Raw genomic sequence first — 23,937 nt, 5'->3', positions numbered from 1 at the left:
GAGTTGATACATGTATGTAAACGTTTGGTGATAATCTCGACATCTGTGACATACTTCAACCTCAGTTGTACATTGATGCCATACTTTACTATTTTGGAAACGATTTAAACGGAACCGTCATGTAACATATGTATATAAGTATGATTAATCAAAGCGTTTTAAGTTCAGAGCAAAGACCCCTAGGCGTGACAAATATTTACACAACTATACACGTACATATCAAGAAATCATGTGGTTGCATACATGTTTATTGAATTAAGTTTTGCAAAAGATGTAACTTACATAAATGGTGCTTAAGCAAATCCAAATAGTATCATGTCAATCAACACATCAATATAACCGTTAGAACATGTGTAATGTACAAAAAGCAACTAAATAGCCTCCTTAACGAAAGGTGTTGGTTTATCCGCAATTTCCCGTAATCAGAAGGAATACCCGATGCCAGTAGCAAAGCTAAATTAACTATTAACAGGATTACAACTGTAAAACTGGTTCCTAAAAAGGGAAACAAAAATCATTTTTATTATGGAACCATTACACAACTAGGAAAGCCTTACCGCTCTAAGAGTTCACTTTATGGAGATGCCTGGCATCATACAAATCAACTTTTTATTCTGGAAACTATGTGATGGCACAGAACTATTCAACATTCTGATCAGGGAAACATTTTCAATTTCACAATTTTAAGATTACTACCAGAGTTATTTACAATGACAATTTATTTAATGAGGTATGAAAGTGTTCTTCATTATGCTAAAACAACTCAACTTCCAAAACATCGTATTTGGAATTATAGGCAGATTGAATGAGTTGTTTTAATGCACCTTTTAACAGTACTTCAGTTATATCAGCTTAATATGGGAAGAAAGCCCATAGTGATGTGGGCATCGGACCTTTGTTGAAACCCACGAGCACAGGTGTACCTAGAAACATAATCGGGGCGAACCGGGATTCGAACCGACTACCATAGGTTTCTAGTGAAAATTGCGGCACCTCAGACGACTGGGCCACCCGATCAGCCGAAATGCGAAGTACTAATCATACATAATATCACCAACAGTTTCCAAAGCTGTGTAGCTATCCAGAGGAGGGTGTGGCATCAGACTGTCATACCTGTTGTTAGTTAATCCATCTGGTGCAATGTCAGCATCCTCCTCTCTTCCTTCCGTTAGGGTCCCATCTGCTACTGTAGTGTTTGCTTCCATCTTCATATCAGAAGACATTTCCATGGTCGCAGGTAACTGTTCCATATCAACATTAATGACAGGAGCATTCAATGTTTCATTAGCTTCATGGGTGATAAAACTTGTTTCTGCAAACACAGTAATAATCCCTGCTACCATGTTTCCAGAATCTCTTCCATCAACCGATACATCTGTAACATCAATACTGGATGCTGAATGAGGGCTGGAGCCAGGCAACGACATGGTCATCTCACTTTTAACGACTTTCTCAATGTTGTCATGTTGTTGCATTTGAGCACTTGTTTCTTTTTCATCTCGTTCCTCACAGTTGGTAGCCTGCAGTGGTCTCACTTCTTCATATTCTCCATCCCCATCCCCATCCACTCTCCCGGAGCTTAGTTCTATAGTTTCTATTCCTCTCTCGTGTCTTGAACCAGTTGCAGATGGAATGTTGTCATCACTCGGGATAGTAACAACATGATGCATAGTGTTATCAGTGTCATGTTCAGATATACCAGCATCGTCAATTTCAGCATATCCCCGATATTCAATATTTTCTGGCACATTTTGCATTGGTGTGATGTACGCTCGGTGTGACCTGTGGAGTATACTGATAGTTACAGAAGTATGTATTTAACATGTATACATTAACTATGATCAGAAGTAATAATATTTGGAAGATTCTAATATTTGAAGAATAAAAAATAGTACTTACTGTAAATTCCAGTAGTCTGAAAAAATAAAAGAAGTAATGACCTTACTGTGAACATAAAACACGAACATATATATGATAGGTGGCATGGACACTGTAATCATTACCATTTACTATTCTGAAAATCATAGGTGCATATTGATATCTTGAAAAAGCAACTGCATTTGAAAAAAACCCACCAAATCAAATGTTTTGATTTTATCATTGAAATACCAATGGTATTATATTTAAATGTCATACAAGAAGAAGAAAACGCAAATGGATGTTATAGATATATTAGGGTCTTACCTCTCGGATTTTCAGTGATCAATCTAGATAATCCCAGAAAGGGAATATTTATGAATGGTAGCAAATTTCAAACAGCATTTATCTTACCTCTGAACTGTTTGAGACGTGAAAGTATCACACCAGCAGTTACGACGATGGTTATAATCACAGCCCCAACAGAACAGCCAACAACAAGAGGAAGGCTCGCCTCTGAAATATAGGCAAGTGAACTTACGCACATGTCACAAACACAATCATTACAATACGAACATTGCATTGAAGTATGCTTCATCTCAGTTTTTCATTTTGTATTGAAAGAGATCCACTAATGTTCTGGATATTTTACAATTTCATACATGAATTAAACTAATCATACCAAATGCTTTGGATGCAGGAATGAAGAAATCGAATGTTGTCCCATTATACTCAACACTGAATATGTATGCCCCGAAGTCTCCATCGCCGATATTATTAATTACAAGCAAATAGTCAAACACATTGTGGTTTTCATTCTTTGCTGCCAGATGATACTTTGTCATGTCAGTGGTGTCTCTTAGATTTCCAGACTGTGTAAAACGCCATTTTGTTTTTGAAGGTCCTGGGTATGAACACAGTGTAAGCCTAATTGTGACTGATGGAGGTTTTCTGTTAGTTTCAAAAACATTTGATGCTTCTTGTTGTGGCATTCCTGCAAAGAAATATGTACCATGAATCTTAATAATTTATGAATTGGAAAACATTATTCTTAGTGTATTTCCATTTTCATAAGATAATTAATATTGTTTCAATCATTCACAGACAAGAATGTTACAAACCGTTCAAGACAACTGCATGTTGTTTCTCTTCTACTGTGCCAGCAACTCTTCTGGTGCTACAAAAATACACTCCAAGTTGGGAACACTTCCTTACAACCATAGAATGTTCATACACATTCTGTTGTTTTCTGGACATATAAACTGTTGCCAAGCTGCTTTCCTGAATAAGATATACAACTTGGAATGGATAACCCTCAACTGTACACCTGAAGACGACAACTTGATTGTCTTTCACAGTTGTGTGTGCTGTTCCATTCACTGTTAGTTCTTGAACTTCAGGTTCTGATGAAATATAATAGGGAAAAGGAACAGTTAAGCATTACTTCCATTATTTAGATCTAGCTCAGCTGTATTACTCAGTGTCGATGAAGGACTACTTAACATTTTAAGAAATTAATTCTTGCCGGTTAGATAAACATTTCCAATATTTCATTAATCACATGTGACTGTACAATGAATATGCGTCTTACTAGTGATCTAGTCGTGATAGCGTCATAACATTGACACTAAAAGCATTGCTTGCCATGCATAAACTGTACACTCAACATCTTCCCGAGGCAAGAGAGTTAACACAAAGACACACCTAAAGATACCTTTTCCATAATATATCAGGCGTAGTTGTGTTTCCTTGTATGGTCACGATATTGACCTCATGTTTATACAAGAGTTCTTTAGGAAAAGACATTTCTGATTTCCTATCTTACAATACAAATACATATATCCAATATTTTTCACTTGAAAATATCACCTTAATTTCAATTGGATTTTCCTCTCTTACTTACAAATATTTGGAGATTACATTGAATGCTTTTATAACCCGAAAGTGAAAATGTAAACTGGGAGTGAGCAATGGATGACGTTCTATCAGTTGTACAGCTGTGCAGTTTTAATCATAGATACAATTATTCCAGTCATATCATGGCGTGTCAGCTAACTGTTGGAGGAAAGCCCGAAGTGGTGCAGGTCTCAGACGTTTACCACTTCGGTGAAACCAACGACCACGGGTTTGATGCTGACAAACCAAAAACATAATCGGGGCGAACAGGTATTCGAACCCACAATCATAGGTTTCTGCAGTGCCAAGGGACACAGCGAATCGCGGCGAATGAGACGATTATAATATCAGATACACTTTCTTCATGTCTGAGCATGGTCAGACTGTTTAACAAAGCATGTTTGCAATGAGGGTTCCTTGTACTGCTGAAATAATAACAACAGTAAGACCCATGAGATAATCACTTCAACTTATGAATAGCAGACCCTGCCATGCGTTAGGGGAGCAATTCTACTGTTATTTCCAGTACCTTCAACTACTGGTTTGTCCATGCTTTAAAATACGCAGAGTACCTAAGGTAGACATGGGACATAACCTTGCCGGTCCTATATAGAGTAGCGGTGTTATGGACTTCAGTGTGCACCACCCGTGTGATACTGACAACAGCGAACTGACTATGAACAGGCGCGATATCTATGGGTACACAGTACTACATGTACATTTTCTCAATGGCTATTTCATTCTTTGACAGAGGTAATTCTTTCACATGGACTCTGAAAAATCCAGCTAAGGTTAAGAGCAGGGACATTTAAGAGGTCAATTGGGAGATGGGCGTTTAGTTCCGTGAATGTTTATCTGTTGAGTTCTATTCGACCATCACGAGATACATTTGACCCGTTGACAGTACTGATTGAACTTTTGTGATTTGTTTTGATTACTGATTTGGTTTGGGCGATATATGTGAATTTGGTATTGACAAAGATAGTATATTTAATAGTAAGGATATGCATTCCTATCACGACATGTCCACGGTGCATCTAACTGGTTCCTGCATTCATCACTTACTTGACAGCATCTCGGGAGCGACTGTATCACTCCAGTCTGAAGCCAGGCCTTTTTCCTCTGTAGCCTGGCATGAGTAGTTGCCCAGGTCCTCCTGCCTTACATCTGTCACAGCCAATGTGTGTCCTGAGAGGTGGTACCTTCCCCCATTCTCAACCGCTTGTCCGTTTCTGCGCCATATATATATCATCGAAAGATTATGGTCCTGGGGTGCACTGGAAGAGTTGGTCTCGCACATCAAAACTATATTGTCCGTGTTGTCAATGACACTAATGGTCGGTTTAGCGGGTTTTCCTGAAAAAAGTAAAACCTTTTAATGTCAGTTGAAATGTTTAGAAATCCAGATGATGACGATAATGCTCTGATGTCTCACCAAATCATCAATGTCGTGGCGTTGCCGAGGTGGAACCTCTCACCATTCTTATTCTCCTATCCTTTTCTAAAGCAGTGTAATCAGTATTTGTACGAGTTGCATGTCAAAACGATCTTGTTTGTGTTGTCAATGAGATTTTGTTGAGGGGGTTTTCCTTTGACATTTGTAATATGATTTTCCCTTCAAAAGTTATATATATTCTTTTGAACAAAATAGGAAATCATGAAAATTAAATGTTAATACCAAGTACTAAAAGAACGCTTATGTTTGGATAGCATAACACCAAAACACATCCGATATTTTGTACGACGTAGCGCCATACCCATTGTAATGGAAAAGTAGTGATTATGAATGAATGATGTTCCAAGCCTATTGTAGTCACATTACATCTTTTCACAAAGGGCCACTGCAATTGTTGAGAACGTTCCACGTGGATTCATGCACAGTTTTAACCCCAGATACTACCCAACGACGACGTTGATGATATTGTAACGCGCAGAACATTCACTGACCTTCATTCAAACTATTCCTCAAAATCCATACTTGTTTGAGACAGCTGAGCCAAATCGTCAAAATCAGAAATTATGTTTCAAAACATTTAAGCCAGAGTTATCATTGGACAATTGTCACTAAAACAGAAGTTGCTCGCAAGGTACCGTGAGTATAAGCTGACGTTGTGGAGGTTGCACCCGCCGTTTCAAATGCCGTTTGCACCTCAGCGGAAGGCACCATATTACTTGCGACCTTGGTACTCATAGGAGCTGAAACAGCAAACGCATACTCAGTGTTTAACAATTACGTAAATTATGTAAACTTCAGCGATTGTGCTTATGTCCGTGTCTGACAAGAAAGATGCAAATGCCTACCATCTACTCTAAATACTAATCTGCATTTCTAAAACATAGCCTGAGGCGCCTCGATTCGCTGTGCAGAGTTGCGTCCCCTGAGCGCGCCATAAACCTATGATTGTGGGTTCGAATCCCGGTTCGTTCCGATTATGTTTCTAGGTTTATCTGCACCATACCGAAGTGGTAAACGTCTGACACCTGCATCACTTCGGGCTTTCATCCCACATTAAGCTGACACGACGCGATCTAACTGTAATACTGTTAAAAGTGGCGTTAAATCCAACTCACTCACTCACACACGTTTGCTCATAAATGTTTTACTGTACGCATATATACATGAAACTGTTGTATCATTACGAAACAAACTTACCGGCTATAACAAGACTGTAAGCACCATGTTTGACTCTTTGTTTGAATTCAGTTAAGTCATAACGACCAGCATCCTCGTGTGTAGCATTGCAGATCACAAACTTAACTGTCTTCCTGTAAGGTGAAGTAATCAGTCCGCTGACCTTGAATTTCGAGCGACTGTTTGGCCAGATGTAGACAGAGATAGATTGTATTGTGGCGAGGAGTCTACCGCCAGGAGTCCAGAAACCCATCACAACGTCCGTCACGCTCCAGGTCAGGAATATTGTGACATCCTCCCCTTCAGCTGCGGTTGTGGCAGTCGAAGGTGAGACTGAAATAATCAGACTGTTTCAGCTCTTCTAGTTGAACAATTTCAATACATTTGAAATGGTTGGCATAAACGTTTAAAATATAGGTTAGGGACGTAACAGTTCTGTTGGAAACTAATGTGACTTTTCTTCGGTTATGAGGCCATGACTACCTGAATAGTACAGCTAATTGAAAACAGCTTTTTTGCCAATCCTGACAGGTGCCATTATATTACTCACGTGTTGTTCCAAGTAGGTACTCTTCTGTATTATAGGACATTGTCCCTTTTCCAACTTCCACATCAACCTGACACATGTATGTCTTTCCTTCATCACTCTTCCTCGTGTCTCTAACTGTCAGCGTATTGGTGTAGTATCTCGTGTTGCCAAGCGTTCCTTTCCCTTGGATCATCTCGTATTTTGTTCCATTGATTAGTTGTTCATCATTTTCACTCCAAATGAAGGAGATTTGCGAAACGTACTTAACCAAAGACAGGATATAGCAAGTCATGTGGACATCACTGCCATACAGGACTCTCTCTGGAGACACGATGTAAGGATCATGCATGTAACCTGTGTAAATGTAGACACCATTTATTTAGTTAATATTGATCAGTAGGGTCGCAACAGTATATGCAACTTAACATTCACGTTAGAACTGTTTAAACCTTTGTACGAGTGACAATATATGCACAAGCATTGAAAATCGGTGTTGCTGCTTACGGACAAACACATACTAGATTTGTTTATATTTTATATGTAGGTCTTATCGAATCCATGTTATGCTGCAATACCGATAATATCATTGTGGAGCAGTTTGAAAATATAATCAGAGCTTACAACTCTCAGATAAACAGATTGGGCTACAACAATCAAATCAACTTACTCTGAGCTTTTTTTTTAACTGCTTGCCAACATTGATGGTGTGTGAACAGTAGTTTATAGGTACATCAATCATTGTGCTCATTGTTTACTGAGAGAAACTAGTGTTACCACTTGTACTTGGAATGTATTAATGAATATGTTCCTTTCGTCGTTTGTCAGTTGACCCACTAATTCGTTTTCTTAATTGGTGGACATGTGCTTGTTGGTGTTGTATGCTGCTTGACACTTTACGGAACAAATACATTTTGTAGGAACAAATGCATTTTTAAGCTTCTCAACTTCCTTCAAGCTGTTTATTATGAAATCCAAACACATTAAAAACAGTCTGGTGAATGAAGCATCCATAACCATGCTAAAACATGTTTCATTGACAGTTATTTATCTGATAAAAAAAAGTATTCGATAAAAATGGGATGATGATAAAAAATTATGTTCGGCAGTTCAAAGAGTCCAGGCAAATGAAACAAACTGAATAAAGATGCAAATTATTGTTAAACATTATTATATTAATTCAAAGGGAAACTGGGTCTTCCTGTCATAGTTTCAGATAGCGAGAGATCACTGTAAATGTGTATGGCAAATTCGGCATGAGTCAGTGTTCCCGTAATAATTACAGTTTCTTCCTTACACCCTAAGCTGTTAAAAAAGATCATGTATAACATATCCCAGATCCAACCTTCTCTTGGGCAGATTCATTGAAATGCATCGTTGCAACAATTATATGTAGAATTTTAAAAAAGGGCCCTATATGATTTTATTTGGCCTTTTTACGGATTTAGAACAGGTCACTTAAACACATGGTTAGTACATGCTAAATTTTTGTGTTGTATATTTAACCTAAAAAGTGCATAAAATATTGCATCAAAGTAAACAATGATTAGTTAAACGTTCCGTTGTGTAGCGGAAATGTATATATTCATATTTGGTGCTTCTCCTATATGGTTGTCATTGCATGAGAGAATGAGTGAGTGAGTGAGTTTGGTTTAACGCTGCTTTCAACAGTGTTCCAGTTACATCGTGTCAGCGTGTCAGCTTTATGTGGTTTGAAAGGCCTAAGTGATGCAGGTTTCAGACGTTTACCACTTCGGTGAAACCCACGATTACGGGTATGGTGCTGACAAACCTAGAAACATAATCGGGGCGAACCGGGATTCGAACCCATAATCAAAGTGGGTTCTGGCGTGCCCAAGGGACGCAACTCTGCAACTCTGCCTTAGACGACTGGGCCACCCGTGCCATCCCATGAGGAAATGACCACAAGGGAAACATAAAACAGTATTACAATAATGGCCACGCCATTACAGAGGTGATCAAATTGGATTTGTTCGGGCTAAATTGTATGTGCGATATCAAAATGAATTTCTCATGATGAAGGACAATTTTGTTTGCATGTCTTATTTGCTTATGAAATGCATTAAACTCTTTTGTTTTCCCTTTGCTTCCCTGATCACAGATTTGATCGACAGATATTAAGCATAAATTGTCAACATCAGGGCTTGTGTTGATAGGTAGGTAGGTTTATTTTTAAGTAAGTTAACAGATGGTAGTTGTTATTTACCTGTCTTAACTTCGGCATTAAGGGAGTCAAAAACTAATCGGCTCGGAGTCAGTGCAATGTGTCTCAAATGGGTAACCATGTTAAAATGTTTTATGAATCCGACAACAATTTGGAGTAGTACAAGTATCCCAAAATAGCCGTGCATGTCGCTAAATGACGCCATTTCCTCTCATTTTACCAAACTCGATTACATACAATCATGTCGCCGTCATATTAATAAGGGCGATGACTGCGGCGTTACACAACAAACAAATCAAACCAAATCATTCCTTGGACATGATGTATAACACATCTCCAACACATCCTACAATAGGCATGATCCACGTCACTAAGGCTATGCCACCTTCTCACAAGGGTCAGCTATAATGTAGAGTAAATAGTATAGTAACGTGTGTCGATTGAATTCTTAGACTACGAATTTCGGATGATATTTCCCTGGTGAAATAGTGTTGAATGCACCTCGTCTAACAAAACTAATTCACTCGGGAAATATATTCAGCTGCTCATCGTAGTTCGTAGATTTGTCTCTTGATACAGCAAGCAATATATTGTTTCACCAGGAATATGACAAATCACACCATTCTCACTCTTATGATAAACATAAGTTATACTGTGACAGCCAAGTGTTCATTCCTAATGCTGTATGGAAACACATATCACTGTTTGCGCTATATTTAAGTTAACGTTTAGTTATAATAACGAATGTTCCACAATACTTGCCAGCTATACAATTTACATGCGATTTCAAAAACACCAAGATGATCGTATTAGGTATACCACTGTCAGAGCTTGTAACTGTCACAATACTAATGAATTATTTGTGTAAATATGTGCAGCTCCTTTTCGACACTACTCACCAGTGGCAACAAATTCCAGAATGTTGTGCAGCTTTTCTCTATACCATCTAGAGTGACCTGTTTCACTCCGTATTAAATCAGGTAGTATGAAACACACAAGGTCCTAGGGTGTTATATGAACTGTATTCCCTACACCGTGCTCCATTCGGACTATGCACTTCCTTATAGTCAGTTATCCTATCCACATATAAACCTGGTATCTTCATTCAGCTCGCTCACACTCACTCCTCTCCACATGTCTTTCTCTCCACTCCTGTCTCCCCATTCATTGCCCCCCCCCCCCCCCCCCCGGACAAACACAGACTAGATTTGTTTATATTTTATATGTAGGTCTTATTAAATCCACGTAATGCTGCAATACCGAGCAGTTTGAAAATATAATCAGAACTTGCTTGCTGGTATACCTACAACGCACAGATAAGTAAATTTGGCTTTAACAATCAAATCAACTTACTCTGATCTTCTGGCCTACGTCCAGTTACAAAAACAGACATAGAAGTGAAAGTAATTATCCACATCCTGGTGAATTCCATCCTCACTTTCACCTTGAAACAAATAATATATAACTAAACTCCAAACATCTAACACATCATCGCCATCGAAAAATATATTGATTGAGGAGCAAGTTACTGCTGTGACAGAGCATTATTAAATCTAAAATTGATATACATGTTTGTTTAATAGTCTTCTAATAGTGTCATGCAATATATGTCCAGAAGCGTGATTTCAATGGAATTATTTCCTGCTGTTTATTGAACTAGTGAATGAACTTACCAGGTCCATGGTCCAGGTCCTTTCATACACGACTGACGCACTGCGGCGCTTCAAGTGTGTAATGACTTTAATCTGTTAAATCAGGAAACAGTTCATGCAGGAAGTTATTGATTTTGATTGACGCTATGCAACAATGAGACAGGAACATATCTATACACTTAATGTCTTTCCTGACATTGTTTAATTGTAAGTTTCAATAAAAAATAAACTTTTCTTTTGATTAAGTTAGTTAGTTAAGATTAGTTAAGATTTTGGATTAAGTGCTTGCTGACATTGATGATGTTTGAACAGCAGTTGATAGGTACATATACATCAATGGGAACTATAAGCATATACGAGCATGCGTAGGGTGTTAGCGGGTGACGGATCGTAATTTGGTGAATGTTGGGTTCAAAATAACGACAGCGCACTGACGGAAGTTACTTTGTGTCCGGCTAGATCGTAGATAGAATTTCCATGGACCACTGGACCTATAGGGACTTATGCAAATGCTAACAAAACATATCAATTTTATCTGATCATGTGAACAGTCGTGTTGACATGATGATCACTTTGTGCATTGTTCACATTGACTACATTCAACAAATTGTACCCAAGCTGGTGTTCTGTGTCATAACACGCCGAGTAACTCACTTGTTGGAAGAGTCAACTAAAATAGTCATCGGGAGGTCAGGCTCTAACTTGACTTATGGGATTTAAGTCCATCTGTATTCCGTGGATCATTGTTCGCAATTTCAGTCACTGGTTTGTCTGGTCCAGATGTGAATTTTTATGGATCCCGCGTGACTTAAATGGATCACTGTCAAACATTATTTACCCATGGACCTACTTAAGGTAACAGGGAATGAAACAGTAGCAGAATGTATACACTCCTGTCATCTTCATCTTGTGAAGCGATGTTCTGCTCTTGGCCATCCTGATGAAACCATTTGTATAACATTCCTGCATACCGTATACTTTGATACTACTTTATGTACCACATACAACTGAATGGATAATATACTTAAACTGACGCAGTGACCCTGGTCATGGTGATCCACAACTCTGAACTGCTTGTCAAAAGGGGCGTATGTGAATTGGATCGGGGGTCAAACTATGTTGATTGTGTGTCACTGTAGTCCCTCGTTACTCATGATACCAACTACTGACTTGCATGACTCTTTTATTTGAAATCAGATAGATAAACAAACCTCACGCATTAGCCATATGTACATTGACATAACAAACGCATAACTATATGCGACATTTTTTTAATTTACTTTGCTTTGATACCCGTGGCTGTGAGTATTCTGTTTGCTGTCCTTTTCAAGGAAATTATTGAACTCACTGTTGTAGGATGGAGTTGTGAGCTGGCCCATTATTGATTTTCTTTATTGGTGGACATGTGCTTGTTCATTTTGTAATGTAAATACTCTTTGAAAGTAGAATCTTTTTCCGTGAAATACGGAACAGTGGGGAGAAATCTAAATTTAAGATTCCCAACTTCCTCAATTTGCTTGTCGATGAAATCCAAATACATTAAAATCATCATATCAATCACCTTATTTGTACAAAGACTGTAAACATACTTTGAGATACATTAAAAAGATGAAACTTGGCAAAACTCATCATCAAGGTTGGAATTTAAGTGTCAAATATTCTTAAAGTGAAACGCAACACTAGTTTCTGAGAAAATGGCATCGCAAGTCAGTATCTCGTGTGTCCGCCATGTGCATTGGTTACTGCCGTGCAACGTCGATACATGGAATGGATGAGGCGGTTGATGAAGGCCATAAGAACTTGAGCCTACACTCTAAGGAACGCCTGACGCAGTTCAGCTGCTGTTGTCGGCCTTGGTCGGACGTCATTCAGGCGTCTTTGAATCTCGTCCCAGAGGTACTCAATTGGATTTAAATCGGGACTGTGGGCAGGCCACTGCATGGTTCTGATGCCATTCTGCTGGAGGAAGTCCTTTGTTGCTCTCGCAGTGTGGGCACGGGGGGCGTTATCATGCTGAAACTCGTGGTTGCGGCGACGTGCCAAATGAGGTATGGTTTGTGTTCTCAAGACTTGATCAATGTCCCGCTGTGACACCATTGCCTCTCCCTGGACCGATGTTCTGAAAGACCACAGGGCCCGATCCTCTGTGCAAGACCAATTCCATCCCACACCATGATGCTCGGATCACCCCACGAGTCTCTCTCAACAACACAAGCATCCGAATAAGGTTCCCGACGGCGTCGCTATACTCTCTCTCTCTGCCATCTGCTGTTAAGATATAGTAACGGCTCTCGTCTGAGAAGAGGACTCTTCTCCACTGCTGGTGGAGACAATGCTGGTGCTTTATTGCCCACTGAAGACGGTCCCGGCGATGACGCGGTGTCTGAATGGATCCTCGATGTGGCCTGTGACAGTGGAGGTGTCTGCTCGTCAATCATCGATGCACGGTGTCCACACTAATGTGTCGCTGGTGTATCCCCATGGTCTGTCGAGCAGTTTCCACAGCAGTAACAAAGCGATCTTGAAGATGCTGTCACACAATCTGACAATCATGACGTCTGGTGGTAACCCTTGGTCTTCGATTACGTGGTCAGTCATCTGTAGTGTTGGTGGTCTGGTACCGTTGCTGGAGCCTGTATATGGTCCTTACGTGGACCTGAAATGCATTGGGTACATGCCGGGTGGTTTGTCCAGCTTGCAATCATCCAAGGGCCTGGTATCGCTGATTTCTTGTCAATCTTGGCATGTGGTAGCAATTCAATAACGAATGAATGTTATCCGATCTTGGTGGATTTTTATAGGGCAAGAAATGGGGAACTCATGTGCATTTGAATTTGCATGGAACTCACGTGCATCGGGTCACCATGGCCGTTGCCGTGATGCGTTTGGGCGATCGGTTTTATTGTCATCTGCTTTGTTTTTAATCATCAAATTACATTTTTCTGGACAGGGTCATATTAAATCTTAGAAACCTTGACAAAAATTACCCAGATATTTAAATGACAACTTTTCATGCAATGTTACTTGCGGTGATGTTTCTTTTGCGGCTCAGAATATTTGATAAAAAATGTATAATGTTAACAAAATATGTTCTGCAGTCCACACATTCCTGGCAAATGAAACATACTGAACAAAAGGGCAAATTATTATCAAACATGATTATATTAATTCAAAGGGAAGCTGGATCTGCCTGTTACAGTTTCAGATATGATGAAATCACTTCATGTGTGTTTGACAAACTCGGCATGTGTCAGTGTTCCCGTAAATGTTTTCTTTACTCCCTAAACTGTTAAATGATGTATAATATGTCCCACACGCTGATCGTATCCTACGCTGCATCATTTGAATGCATCATTGCATCAAATATATGCAGAATATCAACAACAAAAAGAGTCTTTTTCGATCGAATTTATTTCTTTAATATTCGGCAAAGAGGTAGCATTAATCCAGAAACTTATTGTAAATGCAGTAAATTTGTATTTGTCTTTTTGACGAATTTAGTACAATCGCATAAATCGCACAAAAAGCCTACCACGTGGCTCACCAGAGTCATTGTGTATTTTGGTGCGCATTTACACAGCGAGGTTAGGCGAAATCATTGAACAAAACCATGACTACCCAGTAATGCTTTGTGTGTAATGTTAACTATCCAAGCCATAAAATGTAGAATGTCAATTACACTTGGTAATACTTGAATAAAAAAAGACATGTATTTGTACATTTTATTCTTAAAATGCAAAAAGTACAACTGAGGATACAATGAACTGTGCCGTCTTGTTGACGCCAGTTACTGATTTTATCTGAATCGAGGATATAAATTAAGTGTACTCTAACACAAAAAAACACTCTCAAACACAACAGGCAACATTTTACCTCAACTATGAAATCATTATTACCTTGTGTGACATTTGTGTACGATCGAACAAAAGCCAAAGACTTTTGTGTGAGGTCCATTACCCTGACAATTTAAAAAAAATTCCAAGTCAACCAAATGTGATGCTCAATTCTCAATGCTCTTCATACGTTCAAACGTTTTCGAGATCTAAAAAACAATATATTTTCATACTGTATGATAGTTACCAGAAGCAATCCCTGCATGTGGTTTCGGTGAAGAAGTATACTTTTCTCAAATTAGAGTTGATATGTAAACGTTTGGTGATAATCTCGTCATCTGTGATATACTTCAATCTCAGTTGTACATTGATGCCATGGTTTACTGTTTTGGAAACGAATCAAACGGAACAATCATGTAACATATGTATATAAGTATGATTAATCAAAACGTTTTAAGTTCAGAGCAAAGACCCCAAGGCGTGACAAATATTTACACAACCATACACGTAACATATGACGAAATCATGTGGTTGCATATATGTTTATTGAATTTAGTTTTGCAAAAGATGTAACTTAAATAAATGATGCTTAAGCAAATCTAAATAGTATCATGTCAATCAACACATAAAAAACCCCGTTAGAACATGTGTAATGTACAAAAGCAACTAAATAGCCTCCTTAACAAAAGGTGTTGGTTTACCTGCTTATTTCCCGTAATCAGAAGGAAAACCCGATGCCAGTAGCAAAGCTAAATTAACTATTAACATGATTACAACTGTAAAACTGGTTCCTAAAAAGGGAAACAAAAAGCATTTTTTTATGGAACCATATATAATACAACTAGCACTTACCGCTCTTAGAGTTCACTTTATGGAGATGCCTGGCTACATACAAAACAACTTACTATTCTGGAAATTATATGATGGCACAGAACTATTTAACATCAGGGTAACATTATCAATTTCACAATTTTAAGTTATTTACAATGACAATTTATTTAATGAGGTATGAAAGTGTACTCAACTTTCAAAACGTCGTATTTGGAATTATAGGCAGATTGAGTGAGTTGTTTTTAATGCAACTTTTAACAGTAATTCAGTTATATCAGCAAAATATGGGAGGAAAGCCCAAAGTGATGTGGACATCGGAACTTTGGTGAAACCCACGAGCACAGGTATACCTAGAAACATAATTGGGGAGAACCAGGATATCAACCCTCTACCATAGGTTTCTAGTGACAATTGCGGCACCTCAGACGACTGGGCCACGCGATCCGCCGAAATGCGAAGAATTAATCATACATTATATCACCAAGAGTTTCCAAAGCTGTGTAACTATCCAGGGGAGGGTGTCAGACTGTCATACCTGTTGTTAGTTAATCCATCTGGTGCAATGTCAGCATCATCCTCTCTTCCTTCCATTAGGGTCTCATCTGCTACTGTAGTGTTTGCTTCCATCTTCATATCAGAAGACATTTCCATGGTCGCAGGTAACTGTTCCATACCAACATTAACGACAGGAGCATTCACTGTTTCATTAGCTTCATGGGTGATAAAACTTGTTTCTGCAAACACAGTAATAATCCCTGCTACCATATTTCCAGATTCTCTTCCATCAGCTGATACATCTGTAACATCAATACTGGATGCTGAATGAGGGCTGGAGCCAGGCAACGACATGGTCATCTCACTTTTAACGACTTTCTCAATGTTGTCATGTTGCTGCATTTGAGCACTTTTTTCTTGTTCATCTCGTGCCTCACAGTTGGTAGTCTGCAGTGGTCTCACTTCTTCATATTCCCCATCCTCATTCCCATCCACTCTCCTGGAGCTTAGTTCTATAGTTTCAATTCCTCTCTCGTGTCTTGAACCAGATGCAGATGGAATGTTGTCATCACCCGGGATAGTAACAACAGGATGCATAGTGTTATCAGTGTCATGTTCAGATATACCAGCATCGTCAATTTCAGCATATTCCCGATATTCGATATTTTCTGGCACATTTTGCATTGGTGTGATGTACGATCGGCGTAATCTGTGGAGTATACTGATCGTTACAGAAGTATTTATTTAACATGTATACATTAACTATGATCACATGTACTAATATTTGGCAGATTCTAACATTTCAAGAATAAAAAATAGTACTTACTGTAAATTCCAGTAGTCTGAAAAAATAATAGAAGTAATGACCTTACTGTGAACATAAAACACGAACATATATATGATAGGTGGCATGGACACTGTAATCATTAGCATTTACTATTCTGAAAATCATAGGTGCATATTGATATCTTGAAAAAAGCAACTGCATTTGAAAAAAAACACCAAATCAAATGTTTTGATTTTATCATTGAAATACCAATGGTATCATATTTAAATGTCATACAAGAAGAAGAAAACGCAAATGGATGTTAAAGATATATAAGGGCCTTACCTCTCGGATTTTCAGTGATCAATCTAGATAATCCCAGAAAGGGAATATTTATGAATGGTAGCAAATAGACACCTAAACAAAGGCAATAATGTAAACGTGCACCACCAGTTATTTCAAACAGCATTTATCTTACCTCTGAACTGTTTGAGACGTGAAAGTATCACACCAGCAGTTACGACGATGGTTATAATCACAGCCCCAACAGAACAGCCAACAACAAGAGGAAGGCTCGACTCTGAAACATAGGCAAGTGAACTTACGCACATGTCACAAACACAATCATAACAATACGAACATTGCATTGAAGTATGCTTCATCTCAGTTTTCATTTTGTATTGAGAGAGATCCACTAATATTCTGGATATTTTACAATTTCATAAATGAATTAAACTATTCATACCTAATGGTTTGGATGCGGGAATGAAGAAATCGAATGTTGTCTCATTATAACCAACACTGAATATATATGCCCCGAAGTCTCCATCGCCGATATTATTAATTACAAGCGAATAGTCAAACACATTGTGGTTTTTCTTCTCGGCTGCCAGATGATACTTTGTCATGTCAGTGATGTCTCTTAGATTTCCAGACTGTGTGAAACGCCATTTTGTTTTTGAAGGTCCTGGGTATGAACACAGTGTAAGCCTAATTGTGACTGATGGAGGTTTTCCATAGGTTATAAAAACATTTGATGCTTGTTGTTGGGGCATTCCTGCAAATAAATATGTACCTGGAATCTTAATAATTTATGAATTGGAAAACATTATTCTTAGTGTATTTCCATTTTCATAAGATAATCAATATTGTTTCAATGATTCACAGACAAGAATGTTAATTTATTATTGGAATGAAGTGGATGACCATGAGAAATGAATTTTGAGATGAAGACAAACCGTTCAAAACAACTGCATGTTGTTTCTCTTCTACTGTGCCAGCAACACTTGTGGTGCTACAAAAATACACTCCAAGTTGGGAACACTTCCTTACAACTATGGCATGTTCATACACATTCTGTTGTTTTCTGGACATATTTACTGTTGCCAAGCTGCTTTCCTGAATAAGATATACAACTTGGGATGGATAATCCGCAACTGTACACCTGAAGACGACAACTTGATTGTCTTTCACAGTTGTGTGTGCTGTTCCATTCACTGTTAGTTCTTGAACTTCAGGTTCTGATGAAATATAATAGGGAAAAGGAACAGTTAAGCATTACTTCCATTATTTAGATCTAGCTCAGCTGTATTTGAATAAATTTATTCATTGCGGGTTAGATATAAATTACACATATTTCATTAATCACATGTGACTCTATGATGAATATACGTCTTACTAGTGACCTGGTCGTGATAGCTTCAAAACATTGACGCTAAAAACATTGCTTGCCATGCATAATTTGCACACATAGCATCATCCTGAGGCAAGAGAGATAACTGACTTTAAAACTAGGGTGTAATTCCTGGGCTCGATCGTAGCGTCACCAGTGGTTATTATGAGTTATGTCCCTTCTATGTCTCTCCCATGGACCAATCAGATTCCACCCCTCGTATCACTTGCATTTGCTTCAAACAAAATGGCGGCGCCGAGTCAAGACGATCTGTGCTAATGTGTTTTATTCTATATTGTGATAAAACGGATCTTACAGTGCGAAGTGCATCAGAATACGTGAGCACCTTGATTAAAAACATGAAAACATTTGGAAAATATCTGTTGACACCGAGTCTGTGTTGCACATGTTTTGCAAATCCTGCAATCGACCGAAATCTGCATGACAGTTTACGAACCAGATTCTAACCCCATAGTACCAGCCTAGTTCGGCAAGGGTGGAACCTTGACTTTTATAGTCAGTTAACTCTGTTGCCTCGGGAGGATGCACACACAGTTGTTCCTGAAATCAACTTTGGTTTGACCTGGCATTACAGAAACATTAGTTCAGGATCGTGTCAGCATTAAGAGGGTTTAAGCTAAAATGAATTGGAAACAATAGTTGTACTGAGTCTTAAACATTAATGTGAAAACAATGACATTTATTTCAGGTAGGTAATTTATTTTAATGAAAAAGAAAAATGTTTTAATTGGACCATTTCTGAACCTGTAACGAATGCCACAAGGCAAAGAATGCTTTCAGTACAAACGTAATGTTAATGTTGAGTAAGGTAAATTAGAAAGAACGTTATTGACGATGTATTTCGTTGCTCAACCTTATGACGCCAGTGTATAACTTGAGACAACCCTGAACGTTTCTGGTCTTTTAACTGTTTGTACGCATGTAAAACTGTAGAGTGTGATCCCATGAGAACGTTAACTTTCCACGCCACAGTCAGACCCCTGTGGATTCTGATCAGTCGAGTGCTTGGCTCACTGCATGTCATTGTATGCCAAGTGCATGGAGCTATTGCTCATCACTGAACTAAAGGGTACAGAATCGATTTATACAGGCCGTCGTTATGTAGGCAGGATATTGCTGTGTACAAACAAATGACTTCACCTAGCAGTTCAATTACGTCTTGTGCACATGGAATAGTAATTAAATGTGTAAAATTAACACGTGTAACGTCGAAACATGAAGTCAAGAAACACACAAAAATAAAAACAAACTTGTGAATCACTGGTATAATCATTCTCCATCATTTTACATTGCGTAAGCTTTCAAGTAAGCATGTCCGACGGAAGAATGATTGGTGACAGCACACGCTTTGATGAAAATCATATCAGGTCGACTTGTTTTGCAAATTGAACTAGTTCATATTTTATTTATATGCGCCCCAACCCGTTTTTATCTGTTTTCTGGCATCCTTTAAACTCATTAATTGTTTCCCACATCGCAGTATATGAAATAATTTAACACTTGCCTTTGGGTATATACACAATATGATGTAAGTAATATTTCCTTATTTGTAATGTAATGCTACATTCACTTCATTACTTTCGAGCAAACAGGAAATCAAAACACAAAGACACACTGAAAGATACCTTTGCCGTAATGAATCAGGCGTAGTTGTGTTTCCTTGTATGGTCACGGTATTGACCTCATGTTCTTTAGGAAAAGAAATTTCTGATTTCCTATCTTACAATACAAATACATATATCCGATATTTTTCACTTGAAAATATCACTTTTATTTCAATTGGATTTTCCTCTCTTACTTGTTCTGTACACATTGATTGCTTTGATAACCCGAAATTGAAAGTTAAAACTCAGCTGAGTCGATAACTGAGCGAGATACGCGATGTGGGAGTGAGCAATGGTTGACGTTCTATCATTTAGTTGTACAGCTGTGCAGTTTTAATCATAGATACAATTATTCAAGTTATATCACAGCGTTGCAGGAAAGCCCGAAGTGGTGCAAGTCTCAGACGTTTACCACTTCGGTGAAACCAACGACCACGGGTTTGGTGCTGGACAACCGAAAAACAAAATCGGGGCGAACCGGTATTCGAACCCACAATCATAGGTTTCTGTCGTGCCCAAGGGACGCAACTCTGCACAGCGAATCGCGGCGAATCAGACGATTATCATATCAGATACACTTTCTTCATGTCTGAGCATGGTCAGACTGTTTAACAAAGCATCTTCGCAATGAGGTTTCCTTGTACTGCTGAAATAACAGTAAGACCCATGAAATAATCACTTTAGCTCATGAATAGCAGACCCTGGCATGCGTTAGGGGAGCAATTCTACTGTTTTTTGCAGTACCTTCAAATACTGGTTTGTCCATGCTTTAAAAAACGCAGAGTACCTAAGGTAGACATGGGACATAACCTTGCGGTCCTATATAGAGTAGCGGTGTTATGGACTTCAGTGTGCAACACCCGTGTGATACTGACAACAGCGAATTGACTCTTAACAGGAGCGATAGCTATGGGTACACAGTACTACATTTTCTCAATGGCTATTTAATTCTTTGACAGAGGTAATTCTTTCACATGTCCGCGGTGCATCTGACTTGTTCCTGCATTTATCACTTACTCTCGGGAGCGACTGTATCACTCCAGTCTGAAGCCAGGCCTTCGTCCTCTGTAGCCTGGCATGAATAGTTGCCCAGGTCCTCCTGCCTTACATCTGTCACAGCCAATGTGTGTTCTGAGAAGTGGTACTTTCCCCCATTTTCAATCGCTTGTCCGTTTCTGAGCCACGTGTATATCATTGAAATATTATGGTCATGACGTAAACCGGAAGAGTTGGTTTCGCACATAAAAACGATCTTGTCTGTGCTGACAGTGACACTGATGTTGGGTTTAGCTGGTTTTCCTTAAAGAAAAGTATTATGTTTTGATGTAAATTGAAATGAGCGATATCGAGGCATATTGGGATGCAACTAAGTGAATGTTCACGTATTTCGACATCACCTATGGTGGTGTGGGATAGCATCCAGGGTTAAAGCATTGGCTAAATCAATGGGGTTCGACTATCAACATTTGCACAATGAAGGCAAGTCATTACATGCTAATTCTTGATAACATGTGATGAGGCAAACAGAGGCAAGGTACCAATTCATTCATGTGACTTGAGAGAGTGGGCGTCAGTCAACACATATTTACTATTTTATTCAAATAGGCGAGGTGCAACCAGCAGAACATGACAAGCTTACCATTCTACAAAATACTGGTTTGATCACTGAGTTTTACTCCTTTTACTGTTTCGGCTGCTAATCGAGATTATTTATTTGCTGCCGTTTTATACTTACATGTACTGCAATTGTATGATGTTCATTTTTTGTTAAGAGTGATACAAAATATTAACAAATGTGTTCAGTCAAAAGAAACCTTTGCAAAGCGTATATATGTATATTTCCTCCAGAACAATAACAACAATAACTTGTGAACTATTTCAGTATTGCAAAGCTATGAGATCGGTATGGGTGTATTGGCATGACATTTACATGAGGGCACCTTTGACATTAATATTGGACTTAAAATAACTTATTTATTATCGAATTTAAAAGTGTTAAGCTGGTGAAGCTTTAGAACAAGCACCCAATAATAAATAGGAAAAATACTTACGCAACACGATCAGCTGCTGTCCACATTGTGAAGCAAATTGTTTACCATTGAAATTCTTCCAGTGACAGGTCATGAATCCTGCATCCGTGGATGTGGTGTTCATGATGCTGAATTCTATGACCCGATCGCCATCGAAGGTAACAATTCCTCTTATCTTTATCTTTGAACGGTATGACGATGAAACATTGACTTTGATGTCATCAACAGAAAAAAAGATTTTATCTGTTTTCGAGTTTTTAACACTGAACCAGCCTTCTGATCGTGGAGCTTCCAACATTAGTGAGGAGTCTTCTCCTTCCTGGGCCACAACATAGTGTTTGTGCAGCAGTTGAGAAACTGGAACAAATAAATGGCAGCACTGTGTAATTTTGGAAGAAGCATTACCTATGTACACAAACTCTTTTCTTCTTATAAAAGGTGTACATGACATGATGCTCTAATAATAATGATGGGTAATGCAAACACGTGTTGGGAATATTTACTTACAGTTTGCTGAGAGACTAACTTCAGGACTCCAGACAGACATTAATCCGTATTCCTGATGTATATTACAGGAGAAGTGATCTATCTTGTCGTCTTCGTTATAGTCCATGGTGGTCAAGGTACTCTTCCAAAAATAGCCCGTGCCTCTGATCGGGTCTGTTATGAGATGTCTATCGTCATTCTGCAGGTAGTTACCATTCTTCATCCAGTTCATGACTGTTTTTGTAGAAATATCCCAAGGCCACATCCGTGAATATGAAAAACATGTCAGGTTTACAACAGCCGTGTCATTAATAGGACCAGAGGTCACGATATATGGATCCTGGATACCTGTCAGATCGAAACAAACATAATTTGAAAACCTCCATATTTGTATCTCGAATGAATGAAACATGAAGATTTGTGAAGTCCAAATGTTTCATCTGTGTGTTAAGAAAAAGCAATTCCATTACCATAATATGTTTAGCTGTAAATAGTACTTACCTTGTACATACAAAATATGAAAACAATCGCGAACGCTGTCAACCCGATTCTTCTTGTAACAGTAGTATCTTCCCGCATCCTCTGATGTTGCACTGTGTAGCCAGAACTGGATGACGACAGAATCAGCTGATGTTGTTATCTTCCTCATCTTGACTCTCGACCAGTAGGCATCCCAGATGTAGACTTTAGTAGAGTTTATTTCCAGGAGTAGTATATGCTCAGGGGCATATACATAGAATACGTCCTCAACCGACGGCATCTTCCAAGTAATAAAAGCACTGTGTCCTTCTTGAACCACTGTGGAGTTGGCATAAGGTCTGGCTGCAATAGCACAAGTAAAGCATAAATATCTGCATTATCTTGATTCAGTAATGTAGGTGCAGGATGATATGTTGATACAAATCAAGTGTACAAACGCAATTAATTTATTTTAGTTATCACTGAATAACAAACTATTACTGGCCAAGTCAGTACGTTTCCTCTTTCTGGTGGCAACTGAGGATACAACAATTCTCGTCTCAACTTCGTCCTTTCCTTGTCATATTATTGTTACATCTATTATCACCAAGCTAATGTTGACACGACAATACCTATATTATCACTATATTATGTCTGAACGGGAATTTGGTAGCAAAGGTACACTCACATTGTTCAACGAGTGCATACTCATCACTCCATTGTGACACTGTCCTCTGTCCTGCTACAGCCTGACACTGAAAGTTATCTCCCTTTGCTGCCCTGACGTCACTGACAGTGAGGATACTTCTGTGGTATCTTCTCCACCAGCCCCATGCACGACTCTCCTGTGTTATGTTGTATTTGGAGGTATCTTCTACTAGGAAACCATTCCTCCTCCAGTTAATGGCCACGTTTACATTATCATCAGGATAACCATGAGTGAAACTGTAGCAGGACAAGTCAACACTCCTGTCCAAGTGAAGTGTGTCTGG

At 38.7% G+C, this 23,937-nt stretch overlaps 2 protein-coding genes across 2 annotated transcripts; both read right to left on the bottom strand.

Moving 5' to 3' along the window:
* Window positions 1-1,034: 1,034 nt before the first annotated feature.
* Window positions 1,035-7,107, bottom strand: LOC139457204 (uncharacterized). The gene is made up of 9 exons (XM_071238622.1): window positions 6,936-7,107; window positions 6,407-6,718; window positions 5,845-5,949; window positions 4,819-5,109; window positions 2,979-3,260; window positions 2,540-2,851; window positions 2,272-2,373; window positions 1,900-1,915; window positions 1,035-1,782 (listed from the first exon to the last, which is right to left on the bottom strand). Exons 1-9 carry the CDS (start codon window positions 7,105-7,107, stop codon window positions 1,035-1,037), a joined length of 2,340 nt encoding a protein of 779 aa, XP_071094723.1.
* An 8,809-nt stretch (window positions 7,108-15,916) lies between these two features.
* Window positions 15,917-23,246, bottom strand: LOC139458269 (uncharacterized). The gene is made up of 9 exons (XM_071239647.1): window positions 22,988-23,246; window positions 22,508-22,834; window positions 22,022-22,357; window positions 20,988-21,269; window positions 17,912-18,193; window positions 17,419-17,730; window positions 17,152-17,253; window positions 16,734-16,749; window positions 15,917-16,616 (listed from the first exon to the last, which is right to left on the bottom strand). Exons 1-9 carry the CDS (start codon window positions 23,244-23,246, stop codon window positions 15,917-15,919), a joined length of 2,616 nt encoding a protein of 871 aa, XP_071095748.1.
* Between the last annotated feature and the right edge of the window lie 691 nt (window positions 23,247-23,937).

The sequence above is a fragment of the Haliotis cracherodii genome, unplaced genomic scaffold (assembly GCF_022045235.1).
Source record: "Haliotis cracherodii isolate W230 unplaced genomic scaffold, xgHalCrac1.p SCAF_12, whole genome shotgun sequence".
NCBI classification, from domain to species: domain Eukaryota; kingdom Metazoa; phylum Mollusca; class Gastropoda; order Lepetellida; family Haliotidae; genus Haliotis; species Haliotis cracherodii.
This window is presented reverse-complemented; position numbering and strand designations above follow the sequence as displayed.

Coding starts and splice junctions, on each gene's coding strand:
- LOC139457204 (XM_071238622.1), bottom strand. CDS start 7,107: ATGATCCAAGGGAAAGGAACGCTTGGCAACACGAGATACTACACCAAT. Junction 5,950..6,406: donor TTACAGTCTTGTTATAGCCG/GTAAGTTTGTTT, acceptor TTGCTGTTTCAG/CTCCTATGAGTACCAAGGTC. Junction 5,110..5,844: donor AACGTCAGCTTATACTCACG/GTACCTTGCGAG, acceptor TACTTTTTTCAG/GAAAACCCGCTAAACCGACC.
- LOC139458269 (XM_071239647.1), bottom strand. CDS start 23,246: ATGCCGTCGGTTGAGGACGTATTCTATGTATATGCCCCTGAGCATATA. Junction 21,270..22,021: donor ACAGCAGCTGATCGTGTTGC/GTAAGTATTTTT, acceptor CTTTTCTTTAAG/GAAAACCAGCTAAACCCAAC. Junction 17,731..17,911: donor ACATGCAGTTGTTTTGAACG/GTTTGTCTTCAT, acceptor ATTTATTTGCAG/GAATGCCCCAACAACAAGCA.